At 42.2% G+C, this 17,858-nt stretch overlaps 1 protein-coding gene and 1 long non-coding RNA gene across 11 annotated transcripts in view; one reads left to right on the top strand and one right to left on the bottom strand.

The window, feature by feature from the left end:
- Positions 1-5,290, bottom strand: part of SLC10A7 (solute carrier family 10 member 7) — a 132,677-nt gene extending 127,387 nt beyond the window's left edge. For 7 of the 10 annotated variants that reach the window (XM_083631299.1, XM_083631301.1, XM_083631303.1 and 4 more), the window contains exon 1: positions 3,108-3,838. In XM_083631299.1, the coding sequence (XP_083487425.1) occupies positions 3,108-3,207 (100 nt within the window). In that variant the 5' untranslated portion in view covers positions 3,208-3,838. Of the gene's footprint in view, positions 1-3,107 lie in introns of all 10 variants that reach the window. The other 3 variants (XM_083631302.1, XM_083631304.1, XM_083631305.1) reach the window with 3 other exon arrangements.
- LOC310770570 overlaps positions 1-7,426 on the top strand; it is a 188,744-nt gene extending 181,318 nt beyond the window's left edge. The window contains exon 2 of the long non-coding RNA XR_014552281.1: positions 6,217-7,426. This is a non-coding gene — a long non-coding RNA (uncharacterized lncRNA). The remainder of the gene's footprint in view (positions 1-6,216) is intronic.
- Positions 7,427-17,858: the final 10,432 nt, after the last annotated feature.

Below are 17,858 nucleotides of genomic sequence, written 5' to 3'. Positions count from 1 at the left end.
CAATCAACACAGTCAATTTCTCTAACTGGGCAACAGAATGAATCCTTAGTTGACACTATTTTTGTAGACTTTTTTGAAATGTAAAGTTTGTATTCTATGTTGAGATTCCTGCTTTGCAAGGGGCTGGGCTAGATAACCCTTGGGGGATCCCATCCAACTCTACAGTTCTGTGATTCTGTTATTTATCCTGAACACCAGGCAAACAATCCTCACATTTCACTGAATTGACATACAGGCAAATGTGGAAGTATCAACACTTTATGTCTTCCATAAAATGCATCAGAACCTCCTGGGAACCAGTGTTTTCTCAATGGAGCAAAGCAATTCTTCATTACCAAAACAATGAAACACAACATGCTACCTACCACAGAACAGATTACTAGCCATTATTAAGCCAGATTTCTGACTCAGGGTTAATTACAACATTTCTAAATTCATGTGCAAAATATATGAAGTCATGGAACTGAAGATTAAGAAACCAAGAACTTCATGTCCAGGTTCCAGCCTTCCACTGGGCAGTATAAGCCAACCTGGCAGAAAACTAGATTGGAAAGTGTGCTCTTAACCTGCAGTCAGATATAGGGAAAGAAGTGGTCTCCTGGACATAAAAGTTCCTTAATAAATGAAGAGTGATTAAATGCAATGCTCAATACATTTGTAAACAATTGCTGGCCAAAAACCTCGAAAGAATAACTGCCTAAGACTAGTTAGCCCGGCTACTGAAAGGCTGTCAAGCTTACAGATGGCAGAAGACCAGTGATATATGACAGATGCAACTGCAGGAGCCAAGTCTGGATCACCACAGATAAAATAAAAAGTCACTGAACTGAGTGGGAATTACATCAGTAAATGTGCTCCGATGCACTGAAGAGGAAAAGGTATGTGACAAAATGCCCCACTGTCCAGTTTAAAATTACCACTTTAACAGATAATCCTCTTTAAACACTGGAGCACTCCCATAGTAAAATCTGCAGAATTAAACTCATAGCATTATTTAAAATATATTTTTGTTAAGCTCTACACAAAAGTTAGCAGCTCTTCCTACAAAGCCATGTGCTATGAGACAATAAATATTTTCTGGGATATCTAAAAATTGGCCACAAAATTAGAAGATAAATAGAACAAAAAAGCTAAAGCAAGTGGTTGAATCTGCAGGCCAAGTAAGCTATACATTTTATATAAGTTTTAGCTAAAAGAGCCATTTGCCTTGCATCAATTTCAAAGCTTTTTTGTTTCCTGCCATTTTCAAAACGTGACAGCAACGTCCTATGCATGCTTACCTGGAAGCAGGATAGGTGACCAGATGAAAAAGAGAAAACAGGTATCCTACAATTTTAACAGAAATCTGTGTAGAAAATATTTCAGCAAGTATAGCTTTGTCAGAGCTGCATCCACTTCTTACATCTTGCCACTCCATTAGGGACAAAATGAGTAGGACTTACTTTCATGTATACATGCATAAGATAATAGGGAGGGGGAATTCTATGGAAATTAAGCTAACGTGCATAAGAAAAATGTCAGTTTGCATCCCGAGGGAGTGATCTAATTTAGCAAGTTTATTTTACTTGCATTTAGTAAAGAAAACTTTGAAACTGCCAAGTTTGCCTTAACTGTATTTGCAATTGGGCACTCATTCATTTTTTCTAATGAACTCCTGAAAGAGAACATTTTATGCAGATAAAAATTAAGCATTTGGAAATTTTCCATCCCACATCACTGGCACACACTAATTGAGAGGATATGGCATTAAGTACTCACCAGTACATTTTAAAATAAAAAGGAAGATGTTCCTACTCATATTTTCGACTCAGTGCTCAATATTTCATTTTGACACTTGAACAAGAACAGCTTGTACATTTATGGTATGTCAACGGCTATTTAGCAAATCCACAAACTGAGTCTTAATATTCAAGCTTCTTTCTTTGTGCAACAGACATAGACAGTATTACTGAGTCACAGGCAGTCTATGTGCTTTATTCACAACAGTTTTTGGTGGTGTGTTCAGGACTTATATGCTTTTAAAAGGGCCCAATGGTAATGAAGTTTGCTCTTCCCCATAATTTGAAGAAAACAAAACTAACACAACTGCTTTATAAGCTCGCTCATGCACTAGGGGAATGGCTATACATAATTCATGCATTCCAAGTAATTCTCTCTGGAAGAGGAGTAATTATCCCAGATTCAACAGAAGTAATTTTCCCAGGTGAAATGGATATAGTACGTGGAAGTAAGGAAGTTGCTCCCTGTTAACAAGTGTATTTGTTTAAGTTCATTGTTAACTCAGTCCTCACGGATGTGAAAAACTACCTCCTCTGAATTATGTTTTACCAACTATTACTGTGAAAATTATTGATGCACACACACATTTTTTAAGGTGGGAGCATACAAGGATTACATCAAACCCAATAATTTCCCAATCTGGGAATGACTTCCCCCTCTCCATGTTCATTTACATAGCCTAATAGCAGAACAAGAGTTTCCAGCTAGTCAATGTACTTTTAAGTTTCTACACTGGCTGGGAAACAATAAAGGCGATTTGAGGAGTGAGGGAGTTAAATCCCTGTCCCTTTTTTTGCAACTGCTTGGTGCTTGCAGTTATCAAATTTATTATCATCATTTTTTAAAGGAGTCCACGTATCTCCTTCAATGTTATCTGTTGCTGGGACTTAAGTTTGCTCAACCCGCCCCAGAGCTCAGCCCCTCCTGCTTGCTGGGTGTCACCACGCGGAAGTTGGGTCGTCTCGCTCGCTCCTAGTGTGCAACGTGTCAACGCAGCTCCTCTGCCGAAGAGTTTTGGAGCGCTAAGGAAGAGCTATACTAAACCTCAGAATGGCTGCAGCGGCCAAAAGAAAAAAGGGATCGGATAGCAAACCCCAAGCAGCGTGCAGATATTCGGGCCGTGGGCTTCCTTCAGTTCTGCTACGGTGTGGAGAGCGCAACATTTTGCAATGGACCCCATATACCCGACACCCGACTTTTTAATATATATTTAAAAATCCCAATTTCCTCTTTGTTTGCAAACAAGCGAGTTGGGCATGTGAGGGGGGGTGGAATCCAGGGCTGACACGCATTTCATGAGGCAACGGCATGCCCACGGCCAGACTTACCCCCTTTCACCCCAAAGGCCGGCTCCAGCTTGGCCACCGTGATGACCAGGACTATTCCGAGAATGAACCAGTCTTTCCTCAGCCTGTCCAAAAAGCCCATGGTGGCGGCGGCGGCGTGGCCGCGAGACTCCCGCGGCTGCAGGCAGCTAGGAAAGGGAGGGGAGGAGGAAGGCGGGGAGTTGGTCAAGACTTCCCTTTGGCCCCTCCTGCAGAAGGGCTGTGCAGCATGGAAGCAGCAGCAGCAGCGGGGCTACTTAGAAGCTGCTCCCGCCGCCGCCGCCGGTAGTAGGAACAGTATCCAGTGACAGGAAAAGTCTCCCTGAAAGCCGCCATCACTACCACGCGCCTACTAATAGACTCGCACGCCATCTCTGGAAGCCGGCAAGCGACGAGGTACGGCGGCGGCTGAGGCTGGACGAAGGCAGAGAGAGGCCGGCTCCCGAGAAACGCCCCGCAGCCCGCGGGGAAGCTCTTCAGCAGCAGCAGCCACCGCGTCGCCGGCATATAGCGCGAAAGAGCCCGTCAGTCAGACGGGAGAAAAATGCCCGAGCCCTCTTTCCCTCACAGCGGGGAAGGCGCGCGCGAGAGAAACTCCCGGCAGCCCCTTCGCCCGCCAGCGGCGCGCGGGACAGCGAGGCCCCGCGCCTGCTCGTGGGGGAGGGGGAAAGGCAACGGTAACCTCGCGAGCGGCGGTTGGTGCGGGGCTGCGCGCTTCTTCGAGACTTTACGCCCGTTCGCCGACGCGACGCGCTTGACGTGGGGAGGGCGGGGCGGAGCTTTCAGTTTCCTGGAGTGGGACGCGTTTCCCGGGAGTTGGGCTCGTGGCGAAGAGAGAGGCAGGATTGGCTGGCCGGTTTGTGCGGGGCGGGGCCTGCTTCTCGGGCACCTGAAGGTGCAAAGCGCGCCGCTATTGAAGGTTGCCATATTTTAAAGCCAGGTCGCCGCCGCTTCGGCTATGAAAGTTCCAAGGACGTGGGGAAGTGTTGGCTTATCTCGACGGGCTGCTAGCGTTGGTGCAAACGGAATCCCCAATCTGGACCCCTTGCGGAGTAGAAGCGCATCTGCTCCCCACCACAAGAATGCATTTGGAAGCTTTACAGAGGAACGGTCTTGAAATGGTTGCATATATAAATGGTTGCAAAATAACGCATTGCTGTTAAACAGCAAGCAATGCGGCCCCCTCAAATGGGGGGTGGGGGACGTGTGTGTTGAGATTCTTGCACTGCAAGGGGTTGGACTAGGTGGAGCCCTTCCGACTCAACAATGTGGATCCTGTCATCTGTGGATCCTGCCATCTGAGGCAGTTGCCTTACCTGCAGCCAACTGAGTGGGACTTCAGAATTAACATGCTTAGGATTAATAGAGAAGGTGATCTCCTTTATTGGGGAAACAGAAGTGTGACAAAGGAGCAGTGCTCAAATCTTAATCGTGGGTGTAAGCATATATATATAAAAAGGAAGATACCTTTGTTTATAGAAGAGCACGTTTTCTACTGGTTGTAAATCCATCTCCTGTTGGAAAAAAGGATAATTTAGGCATTATAGGGCCAAAGCTGATGTGCTTTCAAGCGCATTTGCATTAAGAGAGAAAAATACTTCTGGGGACAATTCTAGATCCAGGTGATCTCAGTGGCTAGGGGTACATTTTATCAGGTTCAGCTAGTAAGAGAGCTGAGGCCATTCCTAGATTGAGATAGCTTGACCCCAGTTGTCTGTGCATTGATGACCTCACAACTGAATGACTCTGATTCACTCTGTGTGGGGCTACCCTTGAGCTTGCACAGAATGCAGTGGCTAGGTTGCTTGTGAGGCAAACTACCACCAGCACATAACACCTAGTCTGTGGAATTTGCACTGGCTGTCAATCTGCTACCAGGCTAATTCAAGGTTTTGGTACTAATATATAAGCCCCAATGTAGCCCAGGTCCTATTTCCTTGAGGGACTGCCTTTTCTCTTATATTCCCAGTAGACCAATGTCTTTTGCAAAGAGTTTCTCTCCTTAAGAGTCCCCAAAGTATCAGAAGCTCTCCCCATAACATAGAGTAAGACCTTTAGTGTGGCTGCTTCTGTTTTGTGGAGTAGCATCCCTGTTGAGATGCAATAGGTGCCTACTAACTTTCTGGAAACAAGTGAAGGCATTTTTGCTCCAACAGATTTTTCTAGCTGGATCAAAACACCTCTTGCCTTAGGTTTAAAAACAATACAAAATGAATGTCTTTCTATGGTTTTGTTTTGCACTGTATATAAGCTATTTATAGCTGTTTTTATAGTATGTTTATAAATTGTAAAAAGTGATTCATAAATTAAATTAACAAATAAGAATTAGATAGATAGATAGATAGATAGTGTTACCTAGCAGAATTTCTCTCTGTATCCTCTGTGCAGTTTTGTTTTGAGGTGTGTGTATATTCTGAGCCAGAGGCTGATTTGCAAAATTTTTCTGTATTTGCATTCAGACACAAAAGTTGCTGACATAGAGCAGCTGTTCTTTGGCATTTATGCTTTAGTGTATGTATATATGTTGAAGGTGTGGCACAGCCTCTGTGTGATGGTTCACCTGTAACTATCAGGGATGGGCCATGACTCAATGGTAAAGCATATGGCATTGCATGCAAAATGTCCTGGCTTCAATCCTCAGCATCTCCAGCATGGTCAAGAGAGACTTCCTGTCTGAAACCTTGAAGAGCTGCTTCCAGCCAATATAGACAGTACTGGCTATGTGGACAGTTGGTCTGACTCAGTATAAAGTAGCTTCCTACCTTGCTAATTCTTGCTGCTCCCATTGAGTGGAAAGCACCACCAGTTCTTAGAGCCTGTCCTTTCAGGAGCACACATAATGCATATACCAAGCAGTATATAAGCAACAAGGAGCAATTCATTAAGAAGGAAAACATTAGCAATTATACTGGAGCATAGGAGCCAGCTCGGGGCAGTGGTCCCTTCAGCTACCACAATAAAATATTTGAGGGGGCTGGAGCCCCCAAAAGTTGATGGGCATTGCCATTCAGTTGCTGTGTGCGCGCCACGTCATGGGAATCGATTGTGTGGGGTGTGGCTTACCTAACCTCCTACCCAATATTTTGTTCAGGTTGGCACCCCTGTATTGGAGAGTGAGAGACAGGAAATACAGTGGTACTTCGGGTTACATACGCTTCAGGTTACATACGCTTCAGGTTACACACTCCGCTAACCCAGAAATAGTGCTTCAGGTTAAGAACTTTGCTTCAGGATAAGAACAGAAATCGGGCTCTGGCGGCGCGGCAGCAGCAGGAGGCCCCATTAGCTAAAGTGGTGCTTCAGGTTAAGAACAGTTTCAGGTTAAGTACGGACCTCCGGAACGAATTAAGTACTTAACCCGAGGTACCACTGTAAAGGTGTAGACAGCAGTGCAAGCCTATGCATGTCTACTCAGTGAGGCTTACATGCAAGTGGCTGGGAAATAAGAGTGGCAGCTTAAAGGCAGCAACCATCAAAACTTAAAACAGCTTAACTTCCCAAACAAACAGTAGAAGCAAAGGATTCTGGTTGCTTGCCTCAGGGAAGATATCCATTTCTTACCATTTTTGGTCCTCCAAATTATGTTATCTGCGTTTTATACAGTCCTATATTTTGTCATTCACCTGCTTCAGATAAGTAGCAAGTGTTTCTTGGGTGAGCATCCACTAACTGCTCCTGTCCATGCATGGCTTGGGAGCACTCATTCAATTTATCTCCTAGTCTTAGAGTTTGCCAGCCTTTTATGGCTAGAAGAGAATGCTGTGCTCTTTGAACTGGTAACTTGAGTTCTCAGTTGCTCTTTCCTCCTCACAGATCAGCACTTCTCTGAGACTAGAAAAGGAAGAGACAGGTCTGCTCTGCTAAGTCATCACGGTTGCAGGAGAGGGGGATAACAGGCAGTCTATACAAGTCTCTTAAAAAAGACTGCTTTTCACATAGCTATTTTTCAAACAATCAAAAGTGGTATACAGCCAGAATCAGAAAAGAATTAGCTTTAGGGTAATGACTAATTTAATAATTCTATAAAACCATTAGTGGCAAATACAACGCTCTGCTACTGAAAGCCTTGACCTGACTGGATTCTGAAACATCTGCCATTCCTTGGGGAAAGGGCACACCTATTATAAACTAAAGACAACTTAATCTCTTGTGATTTATTCTGTTTCATTATGTATGAGTTCCTGCTGAATAAGATTGCTCCCAGACTTACGAAAATATATATGATCCTCTTCTGTACTTTACCTGAAAGTCAGTGGGCTTATTTCAATGTTAAACAAATCTCTGCTAATAAAGCATATAATAAAATACTCTCTTAGAACATATATGTGTTGCCATTTCTTCATTGTCCTTCAGATCCTTCCTCAATATCCATTTCTGTAAAGCCTCTGGCTTAATTTCTTAATCTCCATTTTCAAACATCATCAAAATTTAGGTAGTGCATTTTCTCACATTCATCCCTGGTCCTTTGTGTCTCTTGCCGTAAGCTCCCCAACTCCTTTTGTTTCCCACATTGTCTTTTTTTACATTGTAAGCCCCCCTGGGGGAAAAGACCTTTCCATTTTTGCCAATGAAACTCTGTAAGGCTCCATAGATGCTGATAGCACAGTATAAACTCTGATCCTCCAAGCCCCAGTACTGTACTTCATTATTATTTTTATTTGTTTGTTTTCCCTTCAGTCTTTTTCCTTTATCAAAAGATGTGATAAACCATGATGGTATCTGTGCCACATTCACTGTATTGCACAAGTTGCACTTGTTCAAAGCTGTTTTAACCCCCCCCCTCTCTCTCTCTGTGTGTGTGTGTGTGTGTGTGTGTATCTTTCTATATACCGTATAACAAAAATGCAAGGCGGTCACCACACAGCCCCTGTTGCATGATACAGTATGTAGCGCCACACTGTAATCCTGGATTTGCATGAAATCAGAGTGCAGCCCCCATTGGAGAATTTATAGTGCCTCATCACAGTCCTGATTTGCATGGTCAAGGTGGGGCAGGGGAGCAAAAGAGAAGGCAGGAATAGAGAAAAACAAGGGGGGGGGGAATGCCGGTTTTGAACAATAGCAGAGGTTTGAGAAGTGTGATGGAAGGGTGACACTAGGATGGAGAAGTGGCCATATAAACAAGGTTTGAGTACAACAACAAGGGAGTTGGGAAAGGCTGTGTTAGCGCTGTAGTGTTAACTTCTGTGTTGTAACAATCTCTGCTACTTTTCCTTGATAAAACTGGTGTGTTTGTTTTTAAAAATGGCCCCTCAGTGTTGCTCCATCCTTGATTTTCTCAAACTTCTGCTGTTGTTTGAGTACAGTGAGAAGGAAGGAACAGTGAAAGAAAACATTTGACTCTTTTAAACTTCTCCATTCCACAGCTTCCTCATGTGTGAAAGAGAAAAAATTTGGAGGCCTCAAATATCATATTATCATCCTGTAAGAATATCACTCCAGGGCTGCAAAAAAAGGAGAAATTGTCAACTAACTGGCAAAGCACTTTACGTAGCTGTAGAGCTGTGTTCGGGTTGGTCAAGCTATGGAAGGATGTTGTTTTAAATACATCTTCAAGCAGATGGAACAAACAAAATTTATTGAATATTATTAAAAATCCTTGTTTCATTAGCTAATTGGTTTAAACTGTTATTCTGCTAAAATATATCTGTTGCTAGGCCTAATGAAAGTCCGCTGTGGCTGGCAGGAGTGATGTGTAAAGGTTTCCTTCAGTGGTGATCTGAAGTCCTTGACCTTTTAATTCACATCTCTCTGAAGTATGCTGGCTCCTTATCCACATGACCTACCTTACGATCAAATAAGTACACAGTTAAATGATTTTCACGAACCCACCGAGGTTTTTAAGCCATACGGCAGTGGATGTCAACTGATTATGCGTTTAGACAGCAGAGATTTCAGAATAAAGGAAAGCAGCTCACAAGATAAAGAGAGCTTAAATGAAAAGAAGAGGTGGTGGTAAATAATTTAACTTGGAAAGAACAAAGATAGTCAAAAGGAACAAGATAAAGAGAGATATTAATTATGAATAGAGAAGTTGAGGAAGAAATCTAGAAATGTATGGGAGACAGGTTACAACCCATTTTTATTTCTCACAAGCACTTAATGGCATAAGTTCAGTCCCCCCCCCCAGCCACTGAAAGGAATTGCTATCGTGTTCACACTTGCCTAAAGTAAAAATCTATGCTATATTAGGGAAATGTAACGGCAGGAATGTGGGCATACTTGAAGGTCTGCCTCTATATGTATCTACCAATGCATTAAGATCTTCAGTGAACTCCTATGGGTGTCTCACCATTTGAAGAGGTGTAGGTAGATACCAGGACATCTCAGGGGTGGTACCACAGCTGTGGAACGCTCTCTGACATCTCTGTTGTTGACATTTTGATGCCCACCACAAACCCTTTTAAAACAAATCCTGAACTTTTAGATTAAGGCTTTCTGGGAGATGATATACAACGAAATGAAAAAAATATTTAAATATACATTCCTTAAGAAGCCAGAGGCCTTTCTCCTGGGCATGGTGGGCCAATTGGTGCCAAAGAAGGACAGAATTTTCTTTATGTATGCAACAACAGCAGCAAGAATTCTTATCGCAAAGTATTGGAAGACACAAGAGCTACCCACCCTGGAAGAGTGGCAGATGAAGGTGATGGACTATATGGAACTGGCGGAAATGACTGGCAGAATCCGAGACCTGGGAGAAGAGTTGGTGGAAGAAGACTAGAAGAAATTCAAAGACTATCTTCAGAAATACTATAAAATTAATGAATGCTAAAACTGTGCTTGGATTGGTAATAAGTGGTAATTAGTGATAAAAGTTAATAAGATTATGCAAAAAAGGCATTGAAAATTGGTTGAAAATATTGATATAGAATTTGTTATGGTATAAAGCTTAAATATTTGAAAAAGGGTAAGAATTTGCTGAATTAAATATCTAAATGGGAATACAAAAGGGGGGAGGCGTGAGGAGGTCAAGAACATAAGCATATGAATCTGAGGTCATTGGGAAAAATGGATTTGTTTTATTTTTTTTTTCTTTGTTTAAATTTAATCTTTCTTAATTAGTTGTGATTTTTTCTCTGTTTTTTGTGTTTCTTTTTTCTGTAACTTATGGTTTCTTATTTTGAGAATTTCTACTTTTCTTTTCTGTAAAACCCTAATAAAAATTTATTTAAAAAAAATAAATAAAACAAATCCTGAACTTTTAAAATACTTTAATCCTGCTGGCTCTTTTTATATCACTTTTATGACTTGGTGACTTTTTGTCTTCCATTTGTTTTATATTTGGTTTTGGAAGAAGTCCCATGGTGTTCAGTGGGGATTATTCCCTAGTAAGTGTATTTAGGATTACAGCCTCAGTCACCCTGCAGTTAGTTCACAGATGTTGGTCTGAAATAGAGTTCCTCATCTACCGCTTGAGTAGCCTGGAGGTATACAGCGAAGAGAAGCAACCTTCTTTTTCAACAATTTCCAGATCTTAATCTTTTGCAACAAAAAAACAGCAAATAGTCTTGTGGCACCTGAAAATCTAACAGATTGATTATGTTGAAACTTTCCTGGAGGAGAGTTCACTTCATCTGCCACACCCTTCTTTTGTTACCGTGAGTAGAATGGGGGGGGGGGGGTGATCCTCAGAATTGAGTAAGCCCCACTGAATTCCCTGGTAAGTGTGTATTTAGGTGTGTCAGAAGAGCTAGTGGAAGAATTATTAACAGTGGAGGTGGGTGGGGTGGTTCTGACTGCTGGAGTTGGGGGAGCGTTGGTTGTGAAAGTCAGAGACTGATGGACAGTGCAAAAAGAGAATTTAAACATATATATATTTAGTAGTATTTATATGCTGCTTAATCACCAAAAACACAAATGATTTGCATGTCATGAAAGCCTTTGACTGGGCTTAAGTGTCCAGGGTGTCACTTACCTACTAATTTTACCTATATGTATAAATAATTCGAATGGCTGCTATGAATTTAGTATAGTTACGTTAGCTCAGAAATCTAGATCCCTTACTTCTTACAATGCTCCCACCACCACATGTAGATATAACTCTGAAAACGCTCAGTGTATCAGATTAAGTGGATGAAGTTGTCCATAGAATCATAGAATCACTGAACTGTAGAGTTGGAAGGGACTCCGAGGGTCATCTAGTCCAACCCCCTGAAATGCAGAAATATAATCTTTAAGGCACCACAGAACTCTCTGTGGTGATTACCTTTATTGTAAATGTGTGCATCCTTTCACCTGTCCAATGTGTCAGTTTGTGGTGTTAGTGCCACATACACACCACCTGAAGCACTTAAAGAACGGCACAGCAGGAGGTTGTTGTCAGAATGTGAACTATCCTGTTTTTCTTGTTATTCCTACATACAGATAGTGGTATATAATTGAGCTTTGAAGGCATCTCCTCTCTGGGAGTGTTTGTGAGCTTTCCTCCTAGGAACGATGAAGAATTTTTCTTCAGAACAGATCAGATGTAAAAGCAAATCCCAACTGAGTGACGTTTCTCACATTAAATTTCAATGAATGACATATGCACACCCCTTGGGAGTCACTCCCATGTTTGAGACTTACATGCAAATATAACATGAGAATTAAAATATCCTTCCCCAAATGAGAGAGAAGATTCTAGAATGCAAAGTCTTATGGAAATGGTTTTGTTACTTTAAGTGGCCCCTCCAGACTGGTGTTTTATTGTGGAAATGGTATATAAATTTATAAAGCCGGGCCAAATATTCGCGCCCCCCCCTCATTTTTGCAGTGGTATTCTTTTGATGACAAATTTGGAAAAATACGGCGATTTGGGGACAAGGCTTACAATTTTCAGGGAAAGGGGTTTTCTATTCCAAACAATGGGTACTGAGGGTTTCCCCTGTACTCCACCCCCCCCCCCCACAAGGTGGATCTTCCTGAGCAGCTGTCTTCTGTCAGGCAGGGAATGTACAGAGTGAGGACTTAACTCTTTATTGCCTAAAGTACACTCACAAGTTAGGAAAAGGCATGTCCATCAGTCCTCCATCTCTCAGCTACTCCTAGGTATGCACCTGATGAGGCAGTAGCTACCACAACAGAGAGACCCAGCCCCTGCCCCGACCTCACCTTATGTATCTCCCCTATCTGAGCTGCATGCAAGCAGGCACAGACCCTGCCTGCATGTAACCTGCTTCTGCTCCTCTCTCTTCAATGTTCTGGTCCAAGGAGACAATGGAGCCGGAGAGATGGGGGCAGCAGGAGGAGGTGTGGAATGTCAGGAGCTCAGCCTACACTCGAGTAGGACCCTGGTAGAGACACATGCCCGACCGGCGTGTTCTCTCCCTCCTGATCGATCGTTCGGGAGCTTCAAAAGCTTTCTTCAACCCGAACATCACAGCGACCGATGCCAACAGACACTTGCACACTTAGGGATCCGCAGAGTTTACACATCATGCGTAACAGATCTCAGCAACTCAGCATTTTGGCTAATCTACTTTATTTACATATAAACACACACAGAGCACTGCAGCATGGCTTCCTCTAGCATCAGACAGCAAAGAGAAAAAGGACAATAGTCCCACTTCACCGAACACAGTAACATAAACATCCTGTCTCTGTCACTTCCCACTCTGTGAAGTCAAAACATATACCATCATGTGAAAGACAATAATCCCATGACTGCAATCACGGAGCAGGAATTGACCCTCCACTAGCCTGACCTGTCCCTCCCTCCTCCTGCACCTGTTCATCCCTCTCCAGTCCTGCAGCTTCTCCTGCCTCTGTCTCTTGCCTCCAGGCCGCTACAGGTTCTCCCAGTTCACTGATCCCTTCTTCTTCCCAACCCCTCTTCTCCCTGTGCCCAGTTACCAGGCTCCAGCCACCACTCCTCAATGTGCAGCCAGTCCCAGTGCAGTAGCGTTCCTTTACTTTCAAAAGGCCCCCATGAGAACAATGCTAGGTTGTGATCTAGCATCATTCCTAGAAGCAGACTTGGAAAAATAGCTCTCCTAATTGGTCCTCCACAGTTTTGTCCTTTACAGATGTGAAAGAAACACAGTACTTCTTGTGGTGCTTTGTAGAGTTTCAGTCCTACCAAAATTGCCCAAGTGGCCATTGCAGAAGGGGCATCCAAGCTATTTACATCATGTAGGAGTTTAGCTAAATGACACAGCAATATGAGAACAAACCATATTTCGGTTAAAACCAGTGCCTCAAATTACAAGAAACAGAAACAAATAATTTGATTGAGGGATGCAGCCATCAGTTTGAACTCAGTTCTGTTAGAACATTGTGGCCTTCCTCTCCTCACATCATACTGCTGCTAAGATGATAAAAAATGCTTCCAGGTATTATAATCCAAGACATCAGGAAGGCTTCCTTCTCCAATGCAGAGTACACAACCATCTTTTGTTTATTTAGAAAGATTCGTGGGCCACTGAAGCTTAAAACTCTCCAATACAATTATAGTTGAAAAAAGCTAAAATCCGCAAAACTGTTTTAAGGATCAATATAACTTTCAAAAATAAATATTTTTACTTCAAATGGCTTGCCACAATCTCCGATCGAGTTTCAAACAGGATCAATCACAAGCAGGGTAGAGCAAAGGGACTATTTGGCCTGGGACCTCAACCACAAACCGGGCCCCAAATTTAGATACTTGGTTAATTTTTTGGCATTTGATAAGTTTCGCCGCTTGCTAATTGGACCAAAATGAGACACACATTCTTGCCTCAGAGCTACAAGTTTGAACAAATCAAATAAGTGATTGGGTAAAATTATTTTGTTGTTATTAATTGATGTAGATTTTGTCATATTAAAGAGTTAAATGTTTTTCTTAAATACAGTCATACCTCTTGTTGCGTTTGCTTCATGTTGTGGCTTTTCAGGTTGCGAATGTGGCAAACCCGGAAGTGTATACTCCATGCTTCGCACATGCGCAGAAGTGCTCTATCACGCTCCGCGCTTGTGCAGAAGTGCCGTTCTAGTTGCGGACTTTTTGGGGTGCGAATGGCACCCCGGAATGGATCGTGTCTGCAACTAGAGGTACCACTGTATTACTAAAAATGCAAAGGTTCTGAATGTACAATATCAGATGAACCGTGATGGATGTACCCTATCAGATCAGCTGATTATATAAACAAACTACTAGTATTTAATTTTTTATGATGTTGTCATTTTAAAAATTATTACTATAGCTAAGAGCCTTAAAGGCTGGAAGTTAGCTGGGCCTCTCTGGACCTCTTCAAAACATCTCTCCTCAGAAAACTATTTGTTTCTTTTTAATTCCATATCACCTTTTTTTTTTTTTTTAAGAACATGTGTGTCTCAAAATGTGTTCAATAATACCTGAAAAAAATTAGTTCCATCTTTGGACTTTTAAAAAACGGACATAATAATAAAAAACTTTTAGATTGCATTTCGATATAAATTTAGACTTGCTTCCTGTCCAGCAGATATCCAAGCACATTACAAGTTCTATGTGAATCCTACAGCAATAATCACATTTTCTATACAGGATCCCTTGTGGACTCTATATTAATGTCTGGCTGGTAATTTAACAGCACCTCTAGGCATAAACAAAAGTTTATTAACACAGTAAGTAAAAATTTCCTGAAGTCTGGCCTGCATTTTTAATTTTCAAATCAACACTCCAACAATGTGGATAACTTTATGCAAATATTTTTTAAAAATACTAATTTGGCAACTCTTAAGTATCATACTTTTATGCAAGTTACGTAGAGCAAAGCCTTGAGCAATGAACTTCTTTATTTGTGTTTGCAAGCCTGCTCTTTTTTTGAAAACCATTAAGAATAATAAAGAAAAACATTTTCTGTTTTGATTGAATCGTGAACATCTTGTAGGAATAAGAAAAAGGAAAAATATTAAGAGTTTTAATAAATGCTTCTTGAGAAGTCGTCACTCTGGTGACTGAGGGGAAGTAGCATGATCTCTTAATGGCATCACTGGCCTTTGATCACCATCTGGCAGATGGACATATTACCAGTTTTTAATTGCCTTGATCACGTTGGCTCTTGCTTTTTTTACTTTTTGCCTCAATGCTAAGTAATAGTCAATTTCAAAATTTGACTGTAAATTTACATGTGGAAATAGCCTGTATGGGTGAAATGCCAAACGCTGTAGTCAGGAATGTGTGCAATCTGGGGAAAAAACCTTGATTTCTTGCACAAAGTAACCCAAATTCTGGGCCAAGGCAAGCTCATTCTTGCAAATCTTGCAATAAGCATCTGACAGTTTTGTGCCATGACACTATATATTACAGTTACCTAGAGCATGCCTTTCAGGATACAAATCCTTCCAAGGCAGTTTACAAATAATATTATAATCTAACTTTTTAAAAGCTACCAATGAATGGAATGTAATTGGCATGTTTCTGACAAGGTAGTTGGTGGCAGAATAACCCTAGGAGGGGGAAAGGATAGTCCAGTTGGAGCAGGCTTTGAAGTGATATTTAGCTGCACTCAGTGCTGTTTTTCTAGAAAAAGATTGCCAGACCTCACCATGAATACCTCCCTTTTTCTCTTATGACAACAATGATGCCCACCTGAGATGTGCCAGAACTGAGTTCCAGCAAGTTCTGGCTGAAAATAAGCCCTGGAATCCTTCACAGAGTTAGTTGAAGGTAGATGGCCATAGCAGCGGGGGGAGGGGGGAGTCCAAGTGAAGCAGGAATCTGGGGATCTTTTCACAGGGAAGTTGATGGTACATCACTCTCTCTGTGTTTGGGATTGGGGAGTCCAGGATGAGCAGGTCCTGAGGTAGTCTTTGCCTACATTTTTCTCCTGGAATACTTCCCACGAGCGACAAGACTACAGTTGTACCTTGGTTTTTGAACAGCTTAGTTCTCAGATGTTTTGGCTCCTGATGCCGCAAACCTGGAAGTGACTGTTCCAGTTTCCAAACTATTTTTGGAAGCCAAATGTCTGAAGGGGCTTCCGCGGCTTCCAATTGGCTGCAGGAGCTTCCGCGCTTTGGTTTCCGAATGTTTTGGAAGTCGAATGGACTTCCGGAACGGATTCCATTTGACTGATAGCTGTCAACTTTCAGATTTGAAAATTAGGGATCAGCAGCCTCGAAAATAAGGGATCAGCAGCCCCACCTGTCCTGGGGACAGTCTACGGGATATCTAACAATCCGGGATAGAAGCAGGAAGAAGCAGAAAACAGTGCTGGAATGAGGGAATTTCCCGCAAAAAAAGGGAAGGTTGACAGCTATGATTTGACTTCCAAGGTACAACTGTATGGGTGTTTGAAGGGGATGAGAAAATCACCATTAGAGGAGCAGAGAAGCATGTTTCACACTCTACATTTTTATTGTACAAAACCTCTATTGACAGGCTATGAGGCAATTACCGGGACTTGCTGTTCCCAGCGGAACCCACTAAAACATATCATCAGTGGTGTACAAACTATTCTGGACAATGATGTTTCCCTCTCACTGGCCTTTGATGGTGGGCCTACTTACTTGGGGGTAGGGATGGGTGGCAGCCTGGGAGAGAGCATCTCTGTGGACGCTCCTAATTTCTGGAATTCCCTCCCAATAGACATGCGTCTACAAGGCACCTTCATCTGCCCACTTGCAATAAGACATATGTCTCCCATATTGGTCTCTATGGCCACAGCAGGCACTGTAACTCTACAACGGTTTGACTTTACCACCGAAGGCGCGCTCCTCCATTGTCTCCCAAGGCAGATGGATGCCAACTCAACTCAGGACGTGCATTCACTATACAGCTTTCAGGTGAATGCTTAAAACACCCAACATTGTGGCCTTCAACACCTGAGATGTGTGTTTTCAGGTCCCACCCTATACCATTGACTGTAATTTGTATTAACTATTTTTAATGTGTATTTTAAAAGGATTGTAACCCACCATAAGACCAACTGGTGAAGAGTAGCTAATAAATACAGTCATACCTTGGAAGTCAAAGGGAATCCATTCCGGAAGTCTGTTTGACTTCCAAAATGTTCAAAAACCAAATCATGGCTTCTGAATGGCTGCAGGAAGCTCCTGTAGCCAATCAGAAGCCTTGGAAGCCCTGTTGGATGTTTGGGTTCCAAAAGAATGTTCACAAACCAGAACAATCACTTCCAGGTTTGCAGCATTGAGGAGCCAAAATGTCCGAGTTCCAGGGCGTTCAAGACCCAAGGTACGACTGTATAGCAAATCATCATCATCATTTTTAAATCTCTCCCAATGACAGAGTGCATTTTACAAGCCAAATATTTGCTGCAGATGTATAGTTAAGCTTAGATGGGTGCTTGTAGGAGTGTGATTTGCATCCTTGTGAATGCAAAGAGATATTACAACTAGTAATATCTATAACTAGTAATCAGGTAATGTCTGAATAGGAAGGTAGCTCATCAGAATTTTGAATAACCAGTCTTTAAAATTCCCTGAAGATGTCTCTCTTGATTACTTCATGGTGTTGTTTTTTTGCTTCTGCTTCCAGCTCCTTTTGAGGGTTCCCATTTTTAAAATGCCAGATAATTGGGTGCATAGGACTTCAGAAGTAGTATTGCCCAGTGCAGGCCTGAGGAAAGGGTTCTGTTCTAAATCCTTAACTTCCAATTCCTCCAATTTAGACAAAGATGCACACAAATATTGGAAGGTTGAGCCTGAAGTGGTGACATCTTTGCCTTGAAAAGCAGAGAAGATTTTTTTTTAAAAGGATATTGGTTCAGAGCCCACAAGCTTTGCATATTCATACTCCTCACAGTTGTTCAGCATTTGAAAATTCAGGTAATGAGCATACAATACTCTAGTTGC

Source organism: Podarcis filfolensis, assembly GCF_964270895.1.
Source record: "Podarcis filfolensis genome assembly, chromosome: 9".
NCBI classification, from domain to species: Eukaryota; Metazoa; Chordata; class Lepidosauria; order Squamata; family Lacertidae; genus Podarcis; species Podarcis filfolensis.
The sequence above is the reverse complement of the archived record's forward strand: the minus strand, read 5'-3'. Positions and strand labels throughout refer to the sequence as shown.